The sequence below is a fragment of the Bison bison genome, unplaced genomic scaffold (genome assembly GCF_000754665.1).
Source record: "Bison bison bison isolate TAMUID 2011002044 unplaced genomic scaffold, Bison_UMD1.0 scf7180017864297, whole genome shotgun sequence".
Taxonomy (NCBI): Eukaryota; Metazoa; Chordata; class Mammalia; order Artiodactyla; family Bovidae; genus Bison; species Bison bison.
The window spans coordinates 5,879,575-5,904,889 of record NW_011494869.1 but is presented as its reverse complement, the minus strand read 5'-3'; the positions used below and the strand labels follow the sequence as shown (position 1 = coordinate 5,904,889).

At 40.4% G+C, this 25,315-nt stretch overlaps 1 protein-coding gene across 3 annotated transcripts in view; it reads left to right on the top strand.

Annotated features, from left to right (window-relative positions):
• Positions 1-2,165: 2,165 nt before the first annotated feature.
• Positions 2,166-25,315, top strand: part of TANGO6 (transport and golgi organization 6 homolog (Drosophila)) — a 183,794-nt gene continuing 160,644 nt past the window's right edge. The window contains exons 1-5 of one of the 3 annotated variants that reach the window (XM_010850962.1): positions 2,166-2,271; positions 15,706-16,346; positions 18,506-18,622; positions 20,307-20,448; positions 22,349-22,485. In XM_010850962.1, coding sequence (XP_010849264.1) covers positions 2,175-2,271; positions 15,706-16,346; positions 18,506-18,622; positions 20,307-20,448; positions 22,349-22,485 — 1,134 coding nt within the window. In that variant the 5' untranslated portion in view covers positions 2,166-2,174. Of the gene's footprint in view, positions 2,272-15,702; positions 16,347-18,505; positions 18,623-20,306; positions 20,449-22,348; positions 22,486-25,315 lie in introns of all 3 variants that reach the window. The other 2 variants (XM_010850961.1, XM_010850963.1) reach the window with 2 other exon arrangements.

The following is a 25,315-nucleotide window of genomic DNA, read 5'->3' as shown; positions in this document are numbered from 1 at the left end:
AAAAAAAAAAAAAAAAAAAAAAACATGGAGAGAGAAGCTTCATATTAAAATGTCGATTCCTGAACTTCGTGTCATTCTGTTGGGACTGAATAGGGGGAAGGGGAAACTGTGTTTCTAAGGTCAATTTATTTGAAGGATATCCATCCATGCCGTGTGTGATGTGGCATGTGGTGAAACCAATAAAATCTCTTTGTCAGGGGGAAGCTACTGTGGGTTGCACGGAGGGATAGAAAGAAGCAAGGCTGGGGCTTCCCTGGCAGTCCAGTGGCTAACACTCTGTGCTGCCAATGCAGGAGGCTTGAGTTTCATCCCTGGTCAGGAAACTAGATCCCACATGCTGCAACTAAAGATTCCATCTGCCACAACTAAGACCTGGTGCAGCCAAATAAATATTTTTTGAAAAATATAGTTTCTAATTTAAAGATGTTTTAGTAGGTTTTATTTAAGGAAGAGATGAAGATCCAGGTGCCATTTATTAAGCATCCCTTCTGTGGCAGACATAGCTAAATACTTGAGGACAAACAGTATCACTTTGATTCCCCAAGATAGCCTCGTGAAAATGATTCTGTTACCTTTGAGAGTAGGAAATGGCTGATGGCATAGGGCTGGAGTCCAGAGAAATGGGAGTGACTAGGAAGGGGCCTGACTCACTGAGGAGAGAATTAAACGAACCATTTCTTCCCCCAGTGGCATGGTCTTGCATATGGAACACATCCCATTTCCTAAGGCTTTCAGCAGCTAAGTACTGAAGAGCAGTCATCAGTCATGACGTCAGGCTAACTTAAGGGATCTCAAAGAGAAGCAGGACAGCCTCTTGGGAGCAGTCTCACAGAGAGGGTGTTAGAGCCGGGTGTTGGAGCCGGTTGTGACCATGGTAGGCGAGGTTACTGACTTTCAATGAAAGGAGAGGCAGGCATGCTAGTCTTGCCCTCAGAAACATTGTCCTGGATTTGCAGCCTGCCATTCCCTGGTGGCTCAGATGGTAAAGCGTCTGCCTGCAATGTGGGAGACCTGGGTCGCAAAGAGTCGGACACGACTGACGGACTTCACTTTCACATTCTTTCAGACAACATGAATTTTGAATGTCCCACCGAGATTCCTGTAAGTGAAAAGCTGTTACTGATGATATATCTCCAACCCATTCTGTTTTACATATTAACACAATTTTGATGTGGCACGATTTTAACAAACACTGAATTTTCCAGGAATGTCTGTGAATACAGCAAAGATAGAGTTTTTATTGGGAGCTGTACTTAGTTCCTTTAAGAAATCGTATCATCAAGAACAATATTTGCAGCTATTTGCAGTCGGTGTGTGTGTTTAGTAGTTGTTTTTAAATATCACTGAAGTGAAGTGAAGTCGCTCAGTCGTGTCCGACTCTTTGCTACTCCATGGACTGTAGCCCACCAGGCTCCTCTGCTGCTGCTGCTGCTAAGTCTCTTCAGTCGTGTCTGACTCTGTGCGACTCCATAGACGGCAGCCCGCCGTCCCTGGGATTCTCTAGGCAAGAACACTGGAGTGGGTTGCCATTTCCTTCTCCAATGCATGCAAGTGAAAAGTGAAAGTGAAGTCGCTCAGTCGTGTCCGACTCTTAGAGATCCCATGCACTGCAGCCTACCAGGCTCCTCCGTCCATGGGATTTTCCAGGCAAGAGTGCTGGAATGGGTTGCCATTTCCTTCTCCAGGGGATCTTCCCGACCCAGGGATTGAACCTGGGTCTCCCGCTTTGTAGTCAGACGCTTTACCGTCTGAGCTACAAGGGAAGCACGAATATCATTAGTGAAGAAATTAAACAATTGAATATTATTTTACATACCGAACTTCATTATAAGAAGGTGCGGCATCTGATTACTTCACTATTTCAGTGTTCTGGTGACCAAATGTTTTCATACTGAGTAAAATTCATATTTTTTATAAACTACTTCTCATCCTTTATACAGAAGTTAATCACGTTGAGTTTCTCAAATCGTGCACATTGACGGTTTGTGTTAGCTATTTTTACATCCCCTACCCCAGGGAAATTCAGGTGGCGAGAGAAAAACACTTTTTCCCAAAGGGGGCGTTCCCAGCCGAGTCGATCCCGCCCCTAGTGCGTCCGCCACACGCCACCCGGCAGCGGCGCCGTTCCGCTGAGGCGCATGCGCAGGTCCCCAGTGGAGCTTTGCGCTTCAGTCATGGCGGCGGTCAGTCAGGCTGCTTCCAGCAGGGTTCTGGAAAAGTGTGGTCTGGAGCAGATTTTGGAGGCGTTGAAGCTGCTGCTGAGCCCGGGAGGTGAGAGGACGGAATTCGGCGCCGGGCTGCACTGGGGCCTTTGGGCAGGGTCTGTCCAGCGTCATTTTACCCTTGAGGAAACCGAGGTTCAAGGAGGGATGGGAACCGCTGAATATTTATACTAGCCGAAGTATCTCGAGCTGTTACCTTGGGCCAGGCACTGTGTTAAGCACCGTGGGTACGTGTTTTCATCCGTCCTCACTGCAGCTCTGCGAGGACTGCAACCACAGCCTCAGAGAGTCTCCCAGAGCTGCCTCGGAGAGGTCCCAGTTTCTTGAGAGCGCAGGGTCTGATGTGGACACTGGACATTTGTACAGAGTGCCAAGGAGTCCAGAGGAAGGAAGCAGTGACGTTTGAGCTGCGTTTTGGGGAGAGTATTTAGGGATTTACAGTCTGTGGTAGGGATTTACAGTCACTTTTAATCTTTCCCAGTTTAGAATCAGAAGGGACCCTGGGAGTGGTGTAGCCTGGCACTCTCCTTTTACTCCTGAGGATACCCCCGGCTCATCAAAGAATAAGTAACCTGACCAAGATCAGATGGTCAGATATGAGGTAGAACACGAACTTAGAACCAAGGTCTACCGAACCCTCTTGTCAGACCAAGGCAGATTATTCAGTATGGAGCCTCTGATGTTATCTGGAGCTTTGGGGAAGATAACACATGAAATAGGGCCCTACCTCAATGAAATAGGGCCCTACTTTAAATTAGAGTGTACAATTTGGAGGAAGGAGTTTGTAGGGTGAGGAAGGTAAGGTACGTGAAGGTTATGTTCCCAGTCTAACATTTTGAGATTTCCCCATCTCCACCCCAAACTTCGAAAAGTCAGGAAACAGTAAGTAGTATATCATACTAGGGGCAAGTGAAAGCTAGTGGGGGGAATTCCCTGCCAGTCCAGTGGTTAGGACTCCCTGGTTTCACTGCGGAGGGCCTGAGTCGGTCCCTGTTGGGGGAACTAAGATCCCACAAGCCGAGAAGGATGAGCAAAAAGGAAAAAAAAAAAAGTAATTGAGTGCCTGCTAAGTGTCAGCCCCTATAGTGTGCTGTTTAAGTATGGATCTTTTTATCCTCACAGCAATTCCATGATATAGGTATTACTTGTATTCCATTTTACAGATGAAGGCTCAGGTACATTGGAAATCGCCTAATGCCAGTCTCCTAAGTGGTAGAGTTAGGATTTAAATTTCACATGCCTTCAACTGTAGTATGGAACTGTATATACTACTTTGCCACAGTGAAGAATTAAACTGGAAAATACATTTTTAACTTGTTAGTGGAGTGGTTGCTTGTCTAGCAACTGCAACTATCTAGAACATTACTGAGAACAGGGATTCAATAAGTTAAATAGTCTGGAAGTAGTCATCTGTTGCAAAGCACATACACTTTGTATTTGGAAGACCCTAACTCTCAGAGTATGTGGTGGAGTTACTACATGTATTCATTTAGCTTAAGAAAAAACAAGCATTATTATTTGAAAAAGAATAATTAGGTAAAATGATATTATTTTCACAGATAGGTTATATTGTGTGAATCTTTCTGCTGTTTTCTTTTATCATGTCAGCTGCTGAAGGAATTACAAAAATTCCTGTGCGTAATAAGTATTCATATGTTCCTGATGGACAGAGGGTTTTGAGACAAGATGAAAGTATTTGCTAAAAGTACCTCCAGCTAGTTCAACTTCTTTTGGTCTTTCAATTGACTCCTTTTAGGTAATATTTACTGAGAGTCAACTGTATGTAGTATTCTGTCCTCAGTGATTTTGGAGATAGAAATATTATTTAACAACTTGTGCTCTCAAGTATCTTGTTTGGGGAGATGGTACTCCAAATATATTGTACTCAGTCGCTCAGTTGTGTCCAATTCTTTGTGGCCCTTTGGACTGTAGCCTGCCAGGCTCCTCTGTCAGTGGTATTTCCAAGGCAAGAATGGTGGAGTGGGTTGCCATTTCCTCCTCTAGGAGATCTTCCCGACCCAGGGATCGAACCAGGGTCTCCTGTGTCTCCTGCACTGCAGGAGACAATTTTTTTTTTTTACTGCTGAGCCCATGAGGAAGCCTCACTCCACATACAGGCCGATATATTCAACATAGCAGATAATATTAATACTAGTGGTGAATGGAGGGAACAGGTAGCAGTTGGTTAGTTAGTAAAGGAGTTATCTGAGGAAGGAGCTGTGGAAGGATACAAGAGGAAGGAGAATTCAGTCTAGATGGAAATTGAATAGACAGAAAGGAAGGAAGATACCAAGTCTTTCCCTTTTGAGCTATTAAAAGGTCTACAGCATTACATATTTTCTCTTCACCTGCCTTCCATTTCTGTTCTCAGTTGTGGGGCAAGTAAGAGTAATAGCTCCACTTCCCTTATTAGGAAGTGTGTTAAGCAGAATTGGAAAGGGGTTGTCAGTTTTAGTGAAGTTTTGCTTGAGGTCATCTCAGCAGTTGGTCAGTCGCTAAGTTGTGTCTGACTCTTTGTGATGCCATGAACTGCAGCATGCCAGGCTTCTCTGTCCTTCACTACCTCCTGGAATTTGCTCAAACTCATGTCCATTGAGTTGGTAATGCCATCCAACTATCTCATCCTCTGTTCCCCACTTCTCGCCCTTGGTCTTTCCCAGCATTTTAGCAGTAGTTTTCCTAAAAAAAAAACAAACAAAAAACAAACTTGCCAGACTAAATATATGTTCATTGAACTCAGTCATTAGAATTGAATTATGTGGTGGCTGGGGGGCTTTGGCCACCTCATGCGAAGAGTTGACTCATTGGAAAAGACTCTGATGCTGGGAGGGATTGGGGGCAGGAGGAGAAAGGGATGACAGAGGATGAGATGGCTGGATGGCATCACTGACTCGATGGACGTGAGTCTGAGGGAACTCGGGGAGTTGGTGATGGACAGGGAGGCCTGGCGTGCTGTGATTCATGGGGTCACAAAGAGTCGGACACGACTGAGCGACTGAACTGAACTGAACTGAACTGGGGGGCTGTAAATTGTGGTGATTTGTATATGATGAAGCTGTATCACATATATGTGTTTGGCTGCACCAGGCCTTAGTTGTGTCATGCAGAATCTTTGATCTTTCTTGCGGCATGTGGTATCTAATTCCCTGACCACGGGTCAAACCTGGGCCGCCTGCATTAGGAGTGCAGCATCTTAGCCACTGGACCACCAGTAAAGTCCCTTATTTTCCAGTTTGAATTTACTAAAAAGTACCACACAAATTATGAAGTCTGCTTTTAAATGTCACAAAGCGTAGACTTTTAAATTGGTGGTGGGAAGAATAAATAACTTTGTTTATGAGGGCAGCATTTCCCAAAGCATGATGGGGATGGTTGTAGGCAGTATATAGGGAAACATTTTGAGGCTGAAAAGCTTCAAATAGTGATCAAGAGCTTGGATTCTGGAACTGGGTTGCCAGAGTTGAACATGCTCTCTGGCAAATGCCTTAACCTTAGTCTTCTTATCTGGAAATAAGGATGTTAATATAATACTCTACACCTCACAGAGGAGAAGACAATGGCAACCCACTCCAGTATTCTTGCCTGGAGAGTCCCATGGACAGCAGAGCCTGGCAAGCTACAGTCCATGGGGTCGCAAAGAGTCAGACACGACTGAGCAACTAACACACACACACATACACACACACACACACACCTCACAGAGTTGGTGGAAGGATTGAATTAAATACATATCCCTTAGGATAGTATATTAACTATTACTAATTTAAGTTTAAAAAGATTAACTTGAAGAAATAAATGAATAAAGCAAATAACAATACAGCTGGTGCTCAAAATAAATGGCCAAAAAGTTGTGGAAGCACTATATGACTGTAGTTCGAAAAACTTTGTTTTAAGGCTACAGATCTCAAATTTTTTGGTTTCAGTACTCCTACACTCTTAAAAAGTGTTGAGGACTTAAAAGAGCTTTTATGTGGTTTATGTATATCAATATTTACTGCATTACAAATTAAGAGTTTAAGAGAACTCTTAAATTTATTTAAATGCAACAGTAACAAACCTGTTACATGTTAACATAAAAAAATATATTTTACCGAAATAACAGTTGGAAGAGTAACATTGTTTTACTTTTGAATGGCATTGTTTTATTACACTTTTGTAAATCTTAAGTGTCTGACTTATTAGAAGGGAGCTGGGTTTTCATATTTGCTTCTGTGTTCAATCTGTCATGACAGGTTTTTTTATTGAAACAGATGGATATCTAGACTCACACATCAATATATGTAAGTGGAAAGGGAGGAAATTTCCATCATCTTTTCAGATAACTGTGTATTCCTCTTTAAAACTCAACAAGAGGTAATTTCTTAAAAGGTTGATTTTAATATAGAATATGAACTCATATTAATGAATTTTCATATTTGGTACACTCAAGAAAGACTGAGAACATAAAAGGCACTGTCTTAGTATTACTATGAAAATAGTTTTGACCTTGCTGACTTTCTGAGAGAATCTTGGGGAGGCCCTCAGAACCTGAGACCCTGTACCACACTTTTGAGAACTGCTGCTCTCAGAGAACGCTGTGTTTATTTTCAAGTAGCTTTTATTTTTTATTTATTTATTTATTTTTATTCTAAGTCACTTCCGTCGTGTCCGATTCCGTGTGACCCCATAGACGGCAGCCCCCCAGGCTCCGCCGTCCCTGGGATTCTCTAGGCAAGAATACTGGAGTGGGTTGCCATTTCCTTCTCCTCAAGTAGCTTTTATTTTTATCACCAGAAGAGGGCAGAGGAGACCACTTTAAAAGGGGCTCTTGAGAAAAAAGGGCTAGCAGCTTTTGTTAATCACTTTATTTGTGTCCCATGTTTAAGTTCCAAGATCTTATAAAGTCACAGGAAGTTACTTAGAGATTGTTTATTGATCTTAATCATTAGTGGCAACAAGCTATGAAAGCACTCATTTCCTCTTTAGGTGTATATTACTCAAAGGCAACAGATATTCATGCCAGTGAGTCGAAACACTTGCCCTGATCAGTCTTAGAGAAGTCCTGAAAAATCTTACTCTTCTGATTCTCACTATTTTAGTGATTCTCACTAAATTGATTAACATTTTTAAATGTTATTGTTCCTTTTTCTTTTCATAGAAGTAGTTAATATTACTTATAAAACTTTAAAAAAAAGAGAAGCTAAAAGAAGAAAATTAAAATGACCTTAATCCCACAATCCAGAAATTACATTTTGGAGATATATGTATGTATTATTTGTTTATTTGTATAATATATATGTATTATTTGTTTACAAAAATGATATCATATACTACATACTGTTTTCTAACCTTAAAATATATTTTTAGTACAGAAATAATACATATTCACTCTGAAAAAAATTTTAATGAAGCAAAAAAGAAAAAGCCCTACCTACCCAAAGCCCTACCATCCAGAGATCATCACTGTTAACACTTTGAAGTATAGCTTTTGAGATCTTTTTCTATGTGTGTACTGAGGCACACATACATATAAGTTTTCATAGCTAGGTTCATCCTGTTTTTTTAATCCATCAGTTTTCAGAAAAATACATTAGTGTCTTAGTCTCCAAATTTAGCCAACGGAGTGATATTTTTTGGTTTTGTTTTATTATGTAATCATGTTTTTGTGTATATATATGTTTCAATTTATTGTAGTGATTATTCTTGATACTCTTAATTGTTCCATCTGTGGCCTGTGGGAGTCATTCAAGTTAGCTGTTGGACTCTTTGATGTGACCTAGTAGTCTTTGATTGCGTCTTTGCTTTAAGACATAAGATATTCAGATTCATCTTATACATTTCTTGCTCTATGCTTGAAAGCAGTTCTTTTTAAGAATAAGTGATATTTAGGGACCACAAGATGGACACTAGTAATATTTATTGCCACTGAGATGTCATTGCTTCAGACTTTTTCAGTGATTAGAGCCAGGAAATATGTGGATTTTCAGAAAACAAAAAAAAGCAAATTGAAAGTTCCTACTGATATTCCCAATTAAAATGAAATGTTACAGAGTTTAAATTTTTCCTAACATTTCATTAAGAAAAATTTTAAGCTTATAGAAAAGTTGAAGGAATTTTACCATGAAAACTCATATACCATGACCTAGACTCTTTAACATGGTTTGTCCACCTAGCCATTCTTCTTTACTGTATTTTATATTTTTATCTTTATATTTTCTCTTACCTATAAATATTGATTCCTAATAAAATTGTTATTTACTTCCTTCATATATATATGCACTCAAATATATAGTCACATATTCATATATACTCACACATGCGTATAGTGTTTTAAAATAACAAGTCTAACATTACTATCATCAACAAACCTCCTGTTTCTAAGGGATTTTGTTTGTTTGTTTTTGCCCTCAGGATGTACAGAGTTCTATATGTCAAGTCATTTGAAATAATTATGTGTGGTTATGCTGCTAATTTGGTTTAGAGAAAGAGCTGGAACATTTTTTCTGTAAAAAGCAAGCAGTAAATATTTTGGGCTTTGTGATCCATACTGTCTCTGTTACAGCTATTCACATCTGCCATCATAGCTCGAAAGCAGCCATATGTAATATGTAAATAAATGAGAATGACTATGTTCCAGTAAAACTTTATTTGTGGAAATAGGGGCAGGGCCAGATTTGACCTGTAGCTTGTATTTTGGCAACCCTGGACATAAAGTATAGAATTTTTAGGTTTATTTGTTTTTTATCTTTAGGAATATTTTGAATTTTCCTTTTGATTTGTTTTTTTAAAACTATGAAAAATGTGTGTGTGCTCAGTCGTGTCTAGCTCTCTGTGACCTGGTGGACTGTAGCCCACCAGGTTTCTCTGTACATGGAATTTTCCAGGTGAGAGTACTGGAGTGGGGTACTATTTCCTTCTCCAGGGGATCTTGCCCACCCAGGGATTTAACCCATGTCTCCTGCATTGGCAGATGGATTCTTCACTAGTAGCACCACCTTTGAAGCTCATGAGAAACATTCAGTGCTTTAAGAGGAAAACTCTAAAACTGGATACATTTATCCCTGTCTGCTCCCACTGATTTTTTCCGTTTCTCTATAGACAGTTCATTGTAGTGAATTTTTAATTTGTTCTTCCACTACTTTTAAAAAATAAAAATAATCTGTGTACCTTCCCATTCTAACACAAAAGTTAGCATACTATATACATTCTTCTGTATCTTTTAAAATTTAATATGTCTTAGAGATACCTGCATAGTGGTAGGTAGACGTCTTCCTCTTTCCCTTTTACAGCTGCATAGTATTCCATTATGTGAATATGCCACTGTTTATTCATCAGTTCTCTATGAATGGATGTTTGGGTTGTTTTAAGCCTTTTGTTAATGTAAAAAAATACTTTTACCAGACTCAGTGGGTTTGGGGTCCTTAGTGAACACACCAAGTACTTTCTTAAAGTAGAAGCATTTATTACACGTGACAAGTAAGGAGTCAGGGAGATAGTGTTACCAAGTTCAAGCTATTACTGTTCACTGCTCTACCATGACAGGACAGTAAACTGGGGGACAGGTGTTGGGGCAAGAAATAACAACTTTACCTGGAAGCCAGCAGACTGAGAAGATGGTGGTACCAGAAAACCATCTTAACCTAGTTAGAATTCAGGCTTCTTTTTTACTAAAAGGGGATAGGGTGTGGCTTGTTGCAGACTTGGCGCAGTTGTTGATCTAGCCATGATGTTCCTATAAACCTCCAACTGAGAAAAATGTTCAATGGAGAGAAATGTTATTTTCTTTTCTGCAACTTTTTATCTCTGTGTAAGTGGAAACACCTTATACCTTTAAAGGTCAAACCTAGGAGGTAGAGAAAAGGCTAGGGCACAAAGATTAGAGCTGAAGGAATAGACCCAATCTGGAGTCAGGTTTGTTCTGTGTTAAATAGGCCTCAAAGCACTATCTCCCCTAACCATTGGACCAGGGTAGTTTTAAGCCCGGGAGGCATGCATATTCCTGAAAGGGCAGGCATGATCATCCATAAGCAATATAAAGAGGCAGCGGTTACTCTAGGTTGCCCAAAACTGAAAGCAAACAGGTGCTTGAGTGTTTGCGTGTACTACAGTGTCTTGTGGGATGTTTTGTAACCTTTTGGAGACACCTGGTGCAATTTAAGGGTTAGCTTCTGCGAGACAAAGCACAATTTGATTGAGCCCCATCCCTTCCCTACTGCTGCGTATCTAACAATATGGCAATGAGAAGCTTTGTGTATATGTCACTTTGCATTTTTGCCTGTGTATCTGTCTATAGGATAGATTCTTAAAAGAGGGATTGCTGGGCCAATGGTTAAATGCCTATATAATTTTGTTAGATATTGCCAAATTTCTTTTCTTAGGGAATGTACCATTTTAGTCTCTTACCAGCCGTGTATGAAAGTGTTTCCCCAAAACACACAATGTGTTATAAAAACATTTGGATTTTAGCCACTTGATAGATGGGAAGTGATATTTCAGTATAGTTTTAATTTACTTTTCTCTTAGGAGCAAGGTTGATCATATGTTCATGTTTAAGAGCAATTTGCATTTCTTTTTCTGTAAACTGTTCATATCTTTTCCCCATGTAGTACTTCATGCTCTGTTCCCTTTAGAATATTTTTAGTGAACATGTCATTGAATAATGTTCACCATAGTATAATGGCTTCAAATAATCCATCTGTCATTCATTCATTCATTCAATAAATAACTACTTATTTTGAACAGCTACTGTGTCAGACAGGCCTTGTTCCAGGCAAGGAGAACACAGCAGTGAACAAAACAGAGCAATATCCTTGTCCTCAAGGAGTTTTTGTTCTTGGTGGTGGGGAGACGATAATAAGCAAAACAAATGTTACATATAAAATACAGTATGTTAGATACAGGTAGACTATAATTTACTCAACGTGTATTTCTAATTTTACGCTATTATAAATAATGTATTGTTGAACACCCTTTTAGTTATCATCAGTTGCATCTTTCTTAGAAGATATATTAACTTTAGTTTTGAAGTCTGTTGCTGTTTGATTTCATTTATGTTTTCAGCATTTTATTGTAGTTTTATAACCATAACCCACCTTTTTGCATTACAGTTTTAGTAGTCATCCTAGAATTACAATATACATTGTAATTTTTCACAATCTGTTTAGAATTTATCTTGTACCACTTCATAGGACATATAAAAACCTTGTAACTGTAAGGGTTCTTTTATAGCCTTCCACCCCTTTTGGGTTTTATGCTATAGTTTTCATGTTCATTGTATCTATGTAAGATATAAACCCCATAATACAGTTTTATAGATTTTACTTTAGATAGTTATATGTATTTAAACAAAGAGGAAACAAATGAATCTTTCATATTTACCCACATATTTACCATTTCTGATGCTTTTCCTTCCTTCCTGAAGATCCAAGTTTCCATCTAGTACTCTTTTCCTTCAGCTTGAAGAACTTCTTTAGCATTTGTTTGTATTCCAGATCTGCTGGCAGTCAGTTATCTGAGTTTTTATTGATCTGAAAATGTCTTCCTTTTTCTTTCATTTTTGAAGGTTACTTTTTATTGGATATAGAATTGAGACTTGATAAGTGGTTTTTTTCCCTCCTGTCATCACATCAGGTGGTGGTTGTTGTTTTTTTGTTTGTTTTTTACCATGTTACCACTTTAATGTTTTTCCATTATCTTTTAAGTCATTGCTTGTGAGTACAGTCATTCATAGCTTTGGTCTCCTATGCTGACTGCTTTTTTCTGACCACTTTCAAGATTTTCTCTTTGTCTAATTTTTAATTTATTTTTAATTGGAGGATGATTGCTTTACAGTATTTGTGTTGATTTCTGCCCTCTTATCAGTGTGATCTTTATCTTATTTCAATGATTGACTATAATATGCCTAGATGTGATTTTCTTTCTACTTATCCTGATTGGGCATCACTGAGCTTACTGAATCTGTAAATCTATGTTTTTTCACTAAATTTTGGAAAATTTTGATCATTATTTCTCCACATCCTTTTGTGCTTCATTTTCTCTCCTTTTATTCTAGTTACTCTCTGTTTTATTACAAATACATCGTTTGATAGTGTTCACAGATACTAAGGCTCTGTTTCTATAAAATCTTTTTTTCTTTGTTGTTCAGATTGGATAATTTCTAGGGGTATATCTTTAAGTTCATTTTTTGGGGGGGGTCATCTCAAAGCTGTTAAGTCCGTCCATTGAGTTTTTTAAAAAATTCAGATATTTTGTTTTTAAATTCTAGTATTTTCATTTGGGTTTTTAAAAAATGCTTGCTACTTTTTTGCTGAGAGTCTGTATTTTGTTCATTCATAATGAGTACTTTCCATCACATGCTTGAACACAGTTAAAAGAGTTGCTTGAAAATCTTTGTCTGCTCAGTCTGACACCTGGGTCATCTCGGATCAGTCTCTATTTGATTGTCTTTCTCTTGAGGTGGATCACATTTTCAGATTTCTTCATCTGTGTAGGACTTTTGGATTGTATAATTGACATCATGAAGGATATGCTGTTGAAACTCTAGATTCTGTTACAGTCCTCCAGAGAAGATTGATCTTTTTTGGTTTGGTTTTGTTTTAAAGTAGCCTTTTTTTTTTTTTGCGATGCCATATGACATGTGGGATCGTAGTTCCCCGACTCAGGATCAAACCTGGGCCTACTGCAGTGAAAGTGCTGAGTCCTAACCACTGGATCACCAGGGAGCTCCCTGAAGTAGGCAGTTCATTTGACTGATTCATACTCTAAGCTCTGTCTCTTCTGCAATGGGCAGCAGCTCTTTTCAGTTCTTTCCATTTTAGCTGAGGTATTTAAAGTTCTTCCCATAGATGCTTAGTTCAAAGATTAGCCATAGATTTAAGCACAGTTTGTATTAGATGGTTGGATGGCATCACTAACTCGATGGACATGAGTAAGAGCAAGCTCCGGGAGTTGGTGATGGACAGGGAAGCCTGGCGTGCTGCAGTCCGTGGGGTTGCAAAGAGTCGTCGGACACGACTGAGCTACTGAACTGAACTGACTGAATGCAGAGCTGGGAGCTCTTCCTCTCTGGTTCTGTACTTTCAGAGATTTCTTATTTTCCGCCTGCTGTAATTGCCCTGAATTGTATGCTTTGGTTCTTGTCAGTAAGATGAATTTCTTCTAGTGTTTTTGGTATGCAAAGACCTAACCCCAGACTGAAAAGCAGGAAACTTCTTCAATGCTGTTTTTTTCCTCCTGGGTGCCTTCTCTAGTTTTTGTTCCCTTTCATCACCTTCAGGCATCTTCAGATATTTGCTTTTTACTCTTTGTTCAGAGTTGATAGTTATCTGAGAGAGGCTTGGTCTTATAGGAGTTCTAAGGAGATCTTTATTATCACTCTTTATTCATTCTTTTACTCAGTCAACTACAGATGCTCGTTTGGGGCTTACTTTATGTCAGCTGTGCAAAGCACCGACCAAACAACAGAGATGTGGTACCCACCGTCATTAAGTTTAAATTCTAAGAGAAGAAAGAAAGTAAATACCAATAAAATAATTACTGATTACGATAAGTACTATAGAGAAAAGAAATTGGGTGTTATCACAGAGTTAATAGTGTGGGCAATGGCTTTTAGAGTGGTCAAGGAAGGCCACCTGTGAGGAGATAATATTTAGATTGAGATTCTGGATATCTGTGTCTCAGCACTTCTGCTTTTAGGTGTATATACATCAGGAATGTGTGTGTGTGCTTCCACCAAGAGAAATCTATTTTATTTTTTATTTATTTTTAATTTTTGACCATACCACATGGCATGTGGGAATCTTAGGTTGTTCCCCAGCTAGGGATTGAACCCGTGCTCCAATATTGGAAACCACTACACTGCCAGGGAATTCTCAAGAGAAATCTGTTTTAAATATTAAGAGGATCTGATGTGTGAAAAGTAAATTTTTAGGAGAGTGAAAGTAGGGAGGCCAGTCAAGAGGGTTCTGATGTACTTCAGTTTAAAGATGTTAATGGCTTCGACAAAGGTTGTAGTTGTAAGATGGAGAAAAATAAATTTGAGAATGATTTAGTAAGCAGAACAGGAAAGACTTGGTGATGGGTTGGATAAAAGAAAAACGTGGAGATGTAACCAGTTAGTAGCCAGGTTAGATTGTATTTAGGAGTGTAAGGTACGTGTGAGAATCAGTAATTTGTTGAATTTGAAAAGCCTAAGAAATATCCAAGTGAAGATTTCATTCAGCAGTTGGAAATATGTCTCTGAAACTTAGAATCATGGGCTCTAAGTAGTCATGGGCCAGGCATGTAAATTTGGAAGCTGTTAGCTTATAGCTCCGGAGAAGGCAATGGCACCCCACTCCAGTACTCTTGCCTGGAAAATCCCATGGGTGGAGGACCCTGGTAGGCTGCAGTCCATGGGGTCGCTAAGAGTCAGACACGACTGAGCAACTTCGCTTGGATACATTGGAGAAGGAAATGGCAACCCACTCCAGTGTTCTTACCTGGAGAATCCCAGGGACAGGGGAGCCTGGTGGACTGCCGTCTGTGGGGTCTCAGAGTCGGACACGACTGAAGCGACTTAGCAGCAGCAGCCGCAGCAGCAGCAGTTTTTAGCTCATTTTTAAAGACCTAGGCCAGATTAAGACTGTCGAGGAAGATAATCCAGAGTTCAGGACAAGCCTTGGAGCACTTTGATATCTGGTAGAGGAAAAGAACCAGTAGAGGAGACACTTCGAGATGGCCATTGAGGTAGAAGGAAAAAAACCAGGACAGGGTGCTTGCTGCCCCAGAACCTAAGAGAGGAGCGTTTCGAGGAGGGAGTCAGCAAGGATGTCAGCTGCTGAGAGAGTGCACGAGCTCCTTCACCAGCAGAGGGCAGTAAAGACCATTTTGGGAGAGTTCAGGAAAAGTTGAGAATAGATATTAGGGAGTGTGTATGATTGAATTTCTTTGCATCCCATGTCCATATTCTGCGATCTGCCTCACTGGTTGTAATTTTATGATGGAAAGGACTTTTTTTTCTTCAATGCCTTATTCCTGGGATCTAGAACAGCTTGAATGAACCTTCTGTGGTAAATGTTTACCTTTTTAGATTTCTCTTCTCGATATAGTTTCAGCCCAGTAAGTTGATTAAGATCTGGCCTCTCGGTTCTGGGGCAACAAGCACTCTGTCCCCTCAGAACGTGTGGGGAATGGAAACAAACTCCATGAAGTATTAGGTCGGCCAAAAAGTTCGCTCAGGTCTTTCCATAGGATGCTCTCAAAAACCCAAATGAATTTTTTGGCTAACCCAATATAATGTGTTCTGTACATAATTCTAACTACATGAAAAGTGCTGTGGTAAGGCAGGAAATGTGGTCTGGAATTCTGCCTTGCCTGGGGAGGCATAGTTGGGGGGCCTCTTTCTAGAAGTAATGACATCTGAGTCAGGCTTCAGAAGATGAACTGGAGTGGGCAAGGCATTCCTCATGGAGGGAAGCACAATTTGTTTTCCATGTATGTAATTTGATTGATTTTTCTTCAGAAGGATCAGGCTCAAATTCACTGCAGATCACGAAACATGATATCCTGTTGGCTACTTTAAAATCTAACCTGTCTGCTTTGGAGCACAAGTTCCTGAAAGATCCTCACTGGAAGATACTGAAACTCCTACGGGATGAAATTGCTAATGAGGCAGAATGGCCGCAAGACTCTATGGACGTCACCTGGCGTTTTACTTCCCAGACTTTATTGCTGCTGCTGTGCTTGAAGGAAACCATGCTCCGCCTGGCAGCTGATTTCAATCCAGGTAAACCCAACCCGAAGACTCCAGAAACTGCTCCTGCCCTGAGCCCGGACACACTTAGCGTCTCCCAGCAGAAGACTGTCCAGTCAGTTCTGCAGTTTGTAGTGACGTTGGGTGTCTGCCCCTATCTCGCGCCTGGTGTTGGAGTCCCTCTGAGATTCAGGACCGAGTTTGGGGCCGTTGTTCAGGACGTGGTGTGTCTCAGTGCTGCTCCCAGTGCAACCCGGAGGCTGTATACGAGCTGCAGCGTCCTCCTCAGTGTTGCTCAGCACGCGTCTCTGGGGAGCCTGGTTTTCTGCCGCCATTTTGGGGATATCGCAGCAGGTCTGTGCCAGCTGGGGTTCTGCCCAAGCAAGAGATCGCCGCTGAGTCCTGAGGAAGAGGTAAGCATCCATGGGGGGAGAGAGAGAGAGAGTGTGAGAATCTCTGTGTGTCCTTGTGTGTGGTTGCTATAAGACATCATCTCAGTTCTTTGGAAAAGTGCTGATGGAAAGACCTAGAATTTTTATTAAATGCCTAAGCATCTCTGGTGGATAGACGAATCTTTTTAGGGGGTTGGACCTTTCATTTATTAAATACGAGTCCTTTCACTCCTGAAGAGTCCATTTCACCTGTTCCCTTCTTTCCATTTTTTGAAACAGCTGTTGCAAGCTATTTCTTTGAATCTCTGTTTCTTTCCAACTTTGTAAAATGTGTTTATTAATGCCTGCCTTGAGAAACAAAACAATACCTACCTTGGAAGGTGGCTGTGAGGAATAAGGATAATGTGTGTAAGTTACCTGGCCCAATACCCAGCAGTGCTCACCAAAAAGTTACTACTATTAATATTAAACTGTTTACGCCTCCTTCATTAAGTTCTCGGGAAAATTAAGTGAGATGAAGTATGCAAGCGCTGGGTGCCCTCCACAATCCAGTCAGTGTTGGTTGTTAGGTGCTGAGGGTACAGGCAAGTGTTTTGTTGATAGTCAGTAGGGATTTGAGCGTCTGAACGATAAAGTGATATGAAGGATACAAAAGCATTAGATGTGGCCCTTTTCTCCAACAGCTCACACAGTCACTGGGGAGACAAGACTCACAAGTGTAACATAACAGGGACCACTGCTTCCCCATGAGAGCGCTGCAGCCTTAGCACAGGAACCTAAACAGAAGACGCTGTTAAGGTATAAATGTAACCAGGGTCACGTGCAGTGTAATTCCTTTGCTCCTGCATCCAGATTTTATCACGTCCACTCACTTATCTTTCTGTCAGCCTTTCTATGTCACCCTCCAACTTGTTCCTTTTCTGTTTGTTCTCCCTGTGCTCACAAAAGAAAATAAAACAGAAAACACTTAAAAGCCATTGTCACCTGAGTAGTCACATGAAATTATGGTCTCCTCCAGCACCCTTATGTTTTGCGGAGCAGAGCTCTGTGCTCTTTACAACAGGGTGTGCGTCTTGACGGCTCCATCAGTGCCTGCTACCTGCACTTCCTTGAGATGAGGGGTCTGGAGCAGGTCTTATGCCTGTTGTTTGAGCTGAGCAGTACCCAGAGGTCTCAGGCAGAAGAGAGAAAAGAAAAGGGAAACACAGAAAGGACCAAGTGATGGGGTGGAAGGAGAAGGGGAAACATGGTGAGTGGACAGTATGAAGCTGGACAAGTCCCGCAACAGCTCCTGCTCCGATCAGCATCTGCATCACAATTTACTAAATTGTATTGAGCAGGATTCTGAGTCTTGACTGTGAAGCTCCCAAAGGGGGTCAGTCTGTTGTGGCTTGGAGCAGGGACCCAATTAAACAGCACCCTCTTTGCTGCCCAGATTCTGAATGAGTGAAAAGACAGTTAACAGAGTAAGAGATGACAAGTCAGAATGTCACCTTTATTACTCATCAAGGCAGAGCTGGAAGGTCTATAGAGAGAGACCCATGGGTCTCCTAACAGTGCATTCTACAATGAGATGCACTTCTCACCCAGTTTTAAAGAGTTCTAGAAAACTGCAGCTCCTTCTGCCCCAATGCAGAGGACATGCCCCTGAAAAATCTATGGCACAGAAGAGCAGAACAGACTGTGCGCTCACGCCCAAGAGACTGAAGAGGAGCGAGCTGTGTGTGCCAGAACTCAACAATCAGATGAGTGGATGCAGTCTCCTGCCCAGAAGTGGGTGAGGGAATGGAGAGGGGGCCAGGAGTGTTTCCTTGTTATAGCCTCCTCTGAATGGAAGGAAACCAAGAGGCAAAAGAATTAAAATGGGTAACCAACAAGGACCTACTATATAGCACATGGGACTCTTCTCAGTGTTATGTGGCAACCTGGATGGGAGGGGAATTTGAGAGAGAATGGATGCATGTATATAAATGGCTGAGTCCCTTTGCTGTCCACCTGACATTATCAGTGCGTTGTTAATCGACTATACCCCAATACAAAATAAAAAGTTAAAAAAAAAAGGCAAAAGAAGTCGGCCTCCTGCTCCCCTCACAAGCATCTTTGTTCCCTGTTGCATAGCATTACCTTCTATTGCTTGCCTGGTTTCTATCTCACAGAAGCCAAGGACATGTTTCTTTTAGGTGTTAACTGAAGAAGAAAGAGCCCTATCGAAGAAGGCCCTAAGAGACATCTTGGATCAAGTGTATCAGCCATTAGCAGTCCGAGAATTACTTATCCTCCAGGGAGGACCGCCCCAGGTATGCACACCTGGGGATTCTTGTGGGTGAAGCTTTAATGATAGAGTGTAGTGTATTATCTTCTTCCCTGGTAGCTCAGCAGTAAAGAATTTGCCTGCGATGCAGGAGACCCAGGTTTGATCCCTGGGTGGGGAATATCCCCTGAAGAAGGAAATGGCAACCCACCCCAGTATTCTTGCCTGGGAAATCCCATGGGCAGAGGAGCCTGGCTGGCTACAGTCTGTGGGGTTGCAAAGAGTTGGACACAACTGAGTGACTAAACAACTGTCTTCTCCTGGAAATTAGTCTAGTTGAATACTGTTTCATCTTTTAGATTGTTAATTGGTATTTGCCAAACTAAATTACACCGACCTCTGGGATAATTTTAAGGGATTTTTCTTTTAATGAAAAATGGACACTTTTCCCAATAATATTGTGATAATTTTTTAGGGCTTATGACAAAAATATACTTTATTCATTCTCAAATTGGGTCTTTTTTTTTTAAAACTAAAATTTGGCTGTTTGGCAGTATTCTTCTGGCAAAAGTATTTGGACATCTTACTCTTTGAATGGAGTATTTGAAGTCAAGGAATTTAGAGTAAAAACGTAATAGTATACTGCTCAGCATAATATAGTTTCTTTTTTCCTTAAAAGTGATTATTTTTCCAGAACGATTCAATTTGGTGATGTAGCTGGAATTATCTATTTTCTTTTAGTACCTAAATTTTAGTAACGAGTTTAGGTGAGTAAAGCATGAGGGTCCAAAGGATGGGACTTCCCTGGTGGTCCAGGGATTAAAACTCTGTGCTCTGAATGCAGAGGGTCTGGATTCAATCTCTGGGCAGGGAACTAGATCCCACATGCTGCAACTAAGGCCTGGTTCAGCCAAATAAATGCATTTTTTTTTTTTTTTTTAAAGCATGAAGGCTCAAAACAGTTAACTGTATTAACTCTTAGACATGAGAGGAATGCCCTCTCACTGTTGGAGACTCTCCTCTTAGTGGTGAGTCTTCTTTGGAAGCTGCATTTGATTGGAAGGACTGCATTCAGATTGGTTACATGGATTTTGTGTCCCCCAAGTCTATATTTTATTCACAAACATTTGTATATTTCTGGGCTTGAAATTTCACTTGATACTTTTTTGAAGAAGTTTCACTGTATTTTTACTTCCTTAAAATTAAAAGTGAGGCTGAAGAGATTTTATAAATGTTTACAAAAAAAATTTTTTTTTTTTTTGCCATGATGGTTTTGCAGGATCTAAGTTCTCCAACCTGGGATTGAACCCAGGCCATGGCAGCGAAAGTCGAAGGAATCCTAGCTGAAGGAATCCTAACAACTGGGCCACCAGGGAACTCTCCCTTCCCCTTTTTTTTAAATGAAAAAATTTTGCCCTTTTGAAGTCTGTATAGCGTACTGTTAATTGTCCGTCTGACTCAGTATATTTGTATATATGGCAACGAAAGTTGAAGGAATCCTAGTTGAAGGAATCCTAACAACTGGGCCACCAGAGAACTCTCCCCTCCCCTTTTTTTTAAAAGAAAAATTTTTGCCTTTTTGAAGTCTGTATAGCGTACTGTTAATTATCAGTCTGACTCAGTATATTTGTATATTTCAGATTGGACTGTAAATCCTATCTGAAAAACAAACAAAAAAAATCCTATCCATTACGCTGACATTCATTCACACATTTCCCTTCGTTTTTCAGTCCTGCTCAGAAGGGAAGATGCAAGACAGGTGTCGAGCCCCAGCTTGGCTCCGGCGTCTGTGTGGGCAGCTCCTCTCTGAAAGGTTGATGAGACCCAGCGGTGTTCAGGCAGTAGTCCGGGGCATTTTGGAAGGAGCAGGTGGTAAGAAATAGACGTTTGTTACTTTGGCATCCACTTTTCTTTATTGGTCTCTAGCCTTTGACTGTAAAACCTGATGTAGACTAGGCTTTGTTTGTGCCTTTGTGGGGCGTGAGGAATTTAAACTTTAATGAACTCCTTTTCCAAAAACTCATTTTCTTGCTATTTTCCCCCAAAATAGTTGTGATACATTGCTCATGTTGCATAATATTATCGATTGTTTCAAATAAGTTATAATACCAGAGGAAAACATTGTACAGAAAGTTTAAGTAAACCCTATAGAAACCAAGAAATTCTCTGTGGAAAAGGCCAGAGGGACTTTAAAATACAAAAGCAGTCTCCTCAAGTTTGAGATACCCAAGAGATAAAAGCTTTGGAATGAAATTTTAGATTTGTTTCCAGTTATATTCTCTTCTCTTAAGAGAAGAAATGTTAATTATCATACTAAGTATGGTAGTAGTTTTTAATTTATATTTTTTGACTTTTAAACAAAATTATATATGCACATAATTTAAAGAATCAATAGGTCTGTAATACTTTTAGAGAAAAATAGCAGTCGTTAGCGGCTTTTCACTCCATTTCCCATCCCCAGAAGCAACCACTTGGAACATTTTGAACAGGTGTCTTCTGATATTTTTTCTAACCATAATCCTTATATTAAAAAATATTTCACTGGAATGGATGTGCCTGGTAATTTTTGAATGGATAGCGGGCATTTTAATTTAACACTGCTGAATGCTATATTTTGTTGTATTCCTTTGTTGGGCTTTGTGCTAGGATGCGGTTAATTTTCTTGATATCAGTTTGAGTCCTTCAGTTCTGGCTCTTAAACCTTGTTACTGTGGGTGGATAACAGCCTTTAATTTAAGGTAATTTGGCACCAATACTAAAGTGATACCTTTCTGGGATTTTACTTGATTCTGTATGTATTAAGAGGCTTTCCATGCTCACCAGTAGGAACACTAACTATTCCAAGCCCTGCATGAACGCTGGGGATTGTTCTCCCTACTCCTTTCTGGTGTTTCTTGCCTTGGGTTTCTCTCTCTGTTGCTCTCCCTCTCTCTCAACACACGCACACACACGCCATACTCTGCAGAAGACTTGAGAGAGGATTCCTCTGCTGATCTCTGGAATTCCCTCTTTGTGTAGCTTTCTCCTGTCTGCTGTTTTACCCGGAAAGCTCTAGCTGTGTTGACATCCCTGAATTCTGAACTGTGTTTTCTTCTTTAATTCAGCAGCATAGCAGGCTTCATTGGATTCTCCTTTACCTGTGGTGTGGCCTCAAAACTCTCTATGGACTTGCCTTGGTGGTCCAGTGGTTAAGACTCCATGCTCCCAGTGCAGGGGCACTGGTTCAATCCCTGGTCAGGGAAACTGAGTTCCTACATGTCTCGTCGTATGGACAAAAAAAAAAAACAAACCTCTCTCAAGGTAGTAGGCTAGGGTGTTCATGGGGCTCACCTTGTTTGCTTCCCTTCTCTTAGGGACCAGTATCTTGGGCTGCTTTTATCCAGTGTCTGAAAGCCACCATTTACATATTTTTTCTAAGGGGGTTAGGTAAATCTGTTACCTGTTACTCCCTAACTCTAGTTTAAGGCAGTTTGAATGACAAGATGCATATAAAGAGACAGAATAATAGAAATATTAATCATTTAAAACATGTCAGTAATAAGCACAAAGAAGAAACTAGTGTTCAGATAATATGAATTACAATGGTTAAGTGCTATTTTTTTCCTCTGAACTTGCCAGAGACCAACATCAAAACGAAAGTACGAAGAGGTAGTTTATCTTACAGAAGAAATTAGCGACTTTCAATAGGGAAAAAAGTAGTTTCTCCTCTAATTTAAGGACCTTATGTGGTGAGGTGCTATGAATTTTTGACGTCTGTATCCATTGCTGACAGCTGGGGCGGCTGGAGGGAGTGATGCTGAGGCCACAGCTGCTGACTGGAAGAAGTGTGACTTGATTGCAAAGATTTTGGCCTCTTGTCCCCAGCAGTCTCTTTCACCAGAGGATTATTATAGAGATATCTGCCCCCAGGTAAATCGTGTTTCTTTTGTCTGTTTGAGGATTATCTGTTTATTTATAGAAAGAGGACTTTAAATGTTCACCTAATATTGAGTTAGGGGCTTTCCCAGTGGCTCAGCGGTAAAGAAAATGCCTGTAGTGCTGGAGACGCGGGTTTGATCCCTGGGTGGGGAAGATGCCCTTGGTGAAGGAAGTGGCAACCCACTCTAGTATTCTTGCCTGGAAAATCCTGTCTGTCCATGGTGTTGCAAAGAGTCGGATACAACTTAGTGACTAAACAACAACAACAGTATTGAGTTAATATACTGTTTATTATTCAGTGAAGGACTTTCTTAATAACATTAAAAACGTGTGGGAGAGACTGATCTGTTAGGATTCCCCGATAGCTCAGTTGGTAAAGAATCCTTCTGCACTGCAGGAGACCCCGGTTCAATTCCTGGGTTGAAAAGATTCCCTGGAGAAGGGATAGGCTACCCAGTATTCTTGGGCTTCCCCTCTGGCTCAGCTGGTAAAGAATCTGCCTGCAGTGTGGGAGACCTGGGTTTAATCCCTGGGTTGGGACAATCCCCTGGAGAAGGGAAAGGCTACCCACTCCAGTATCCTGGCCTAGAGAATTCCATGGACTGTATCAATGGGGTTGCAAACAGTCAGACATGACTGAGTGACTTTCACTTTCATCATTAGTAACTGACTAGCCTGCCCTCAAAACTGGAATATAAAACTAGTTTTGTCATATTTATTATCTTTTCTGTGTTTTTAATTATTTTTTAAAAAATATGTAGTAAATAAAAAAGGTAAATTAGTATGCTGTACAATTTTAAAAACCACAAAAGAGAAAGCGGAAAAATGTCTCTCTCCTGTCTCTGTACCAGTTTCTTATTTATTTTGCAGAGACAATCTGTGAATAATGTGTATACAATTATATGTGTATGTATTTGTTTTTATATTCTAATTTTTACCCAATGATAATATGCTGCACACACTGTTTTTCAGTTTTGCTTTTTTCACTTAACAATGTACTTTGGAGATCATTTCATATTAAGCTGTCTCATTCTTTTTCTTGGGTGCATAGTATTTCATCATATTATGTACCATAATTTATTTAACCAGTTTCCTATTAATGGACATTTAAATTGTTTCTATTGTTTTGCTGTTACAATGCTCCAGTTAATAGGGAAAATTTTTAGAATTGAAATGATTGGCTTAAAAAGTATATTTATTTAAATTTTTGATTGATACATATGGATCTGTTTTCCCACACCATTGCCTACACAGTATGTTACAAAACTTTTCTTTTTTTTTTCCCTTTTTTGAATTTTTATTTTTTATTATTATTTATTACTCTACAATATTGTATTAATAAACTTTTCTTTGTTAATCTGATAGGTGAAAATGTGGAAGGAGTGTTCTTAGTCACCACTCCACATGCTTTTAGATGTAAGATATGCCTTTTGGAGTACAGTGTAAAGAAAGTCATTCAGTTGTTATGCTGGTCTTCACGTTCTCATGGGGAAGCATCAGTTCAGTTCAGTTCCTCAGTCATGTCCGACTCTTTGCGACCCCATGAATCGCAGCACACCAGGCCTCCCTGTCCATCACCAACTCCCAGAGTTCCCTGAGACTCACGTCCATCGAGTCAGTGATGCCATCCAGCCATCTCATCCTCTGTCGTCCCCTTCTCCTCCTGCCCCTAATCCCTCCCAGCATCAGGGTCTTTCCCAATGAGTCAGCTCTTCACATCAGGTGGCCAGAGTACTGGAGTTTCAGCTTTAGCATCATTCCTTCCAAAGAAATCCCAGGGCTGATCTCCTTCAGAGTGGACTGGTTGGATCTCCCTGCAGTCCAAGGGACTCTCAAAAGTCTTCTCCAACAACACAATTCAAAAGCATCAATTCTTCGGTGCTAAGCTTTCTTCACAGTCCAACTCTCACATCCATACATGAACACTGGAAAAACCATCGCCTTGACTAGATGGACCTTTGTTGGCAAAGTAATGTCTCTGCTTTTGAATATGCTGTCTATTGAAAGGTTGGTTATAACTTTCCTTCCAAGGAGTAAGCGTCTTTTAATTTCATGGCTGCAGTCACTATCTGCAGTGATTTTGGAGCCCCCCAAAATAAAGTCTCACACTGTTTCCACTGTTTCCCCATCTATTTCCCATGAAGTGATGGGACCAGATGCCATGATCTTCGTTTTCTGAATGTTGAGCTTTAAGCCAGCTTTTTCACTCTCCACTTTCACTTTCATCAAGAGGCTTTTTAGTTCCTCTTGATGATATTTAATGATATTAAATTTAATATAATGATATTTATATTATATTAATGATATTTCTCCCAGCAATCTTGATTCCAGCTTTTGCTTCTTCCAGTCCAGCGTTTCTCATGATGTACTCTGCATAGAAGTTAAATAAGCAGGGTGACAATATACAGCCTTGACGTACTCCTTTTCCTATTTGGAACCAGTCTGTTGTTCCATGTCCAGTTCTAACTGTTGCTTCCTGACCTGCATATAGGTTTCTCAAGAGGCAGATCAGGTGGCCTGGTATTCCCATCTCTTTCAGAATTTTCCACAGTTTATTGTGATCCACACACTCAGAGGCTTTGGCATAGTCAATAAAGGAGAAATAGATATTTTTCTGGAACTCTCTTGCTTTTTCCATGATCCACCAGATGTTGGCCATTTGATCTCTGGTTCCTCTGCCTTTTCTAAAACAAGCTTGAACGTCTGGAAGTTCATGGTTCACGTATTGCTGAAGCCTGGCTTGGAGAATTTGGAGCATTACTTTACTAGCGTGTGAGATGAGTGCAATTGTGCGGGAGTTTGAGCATTCTTTGGCATTGCC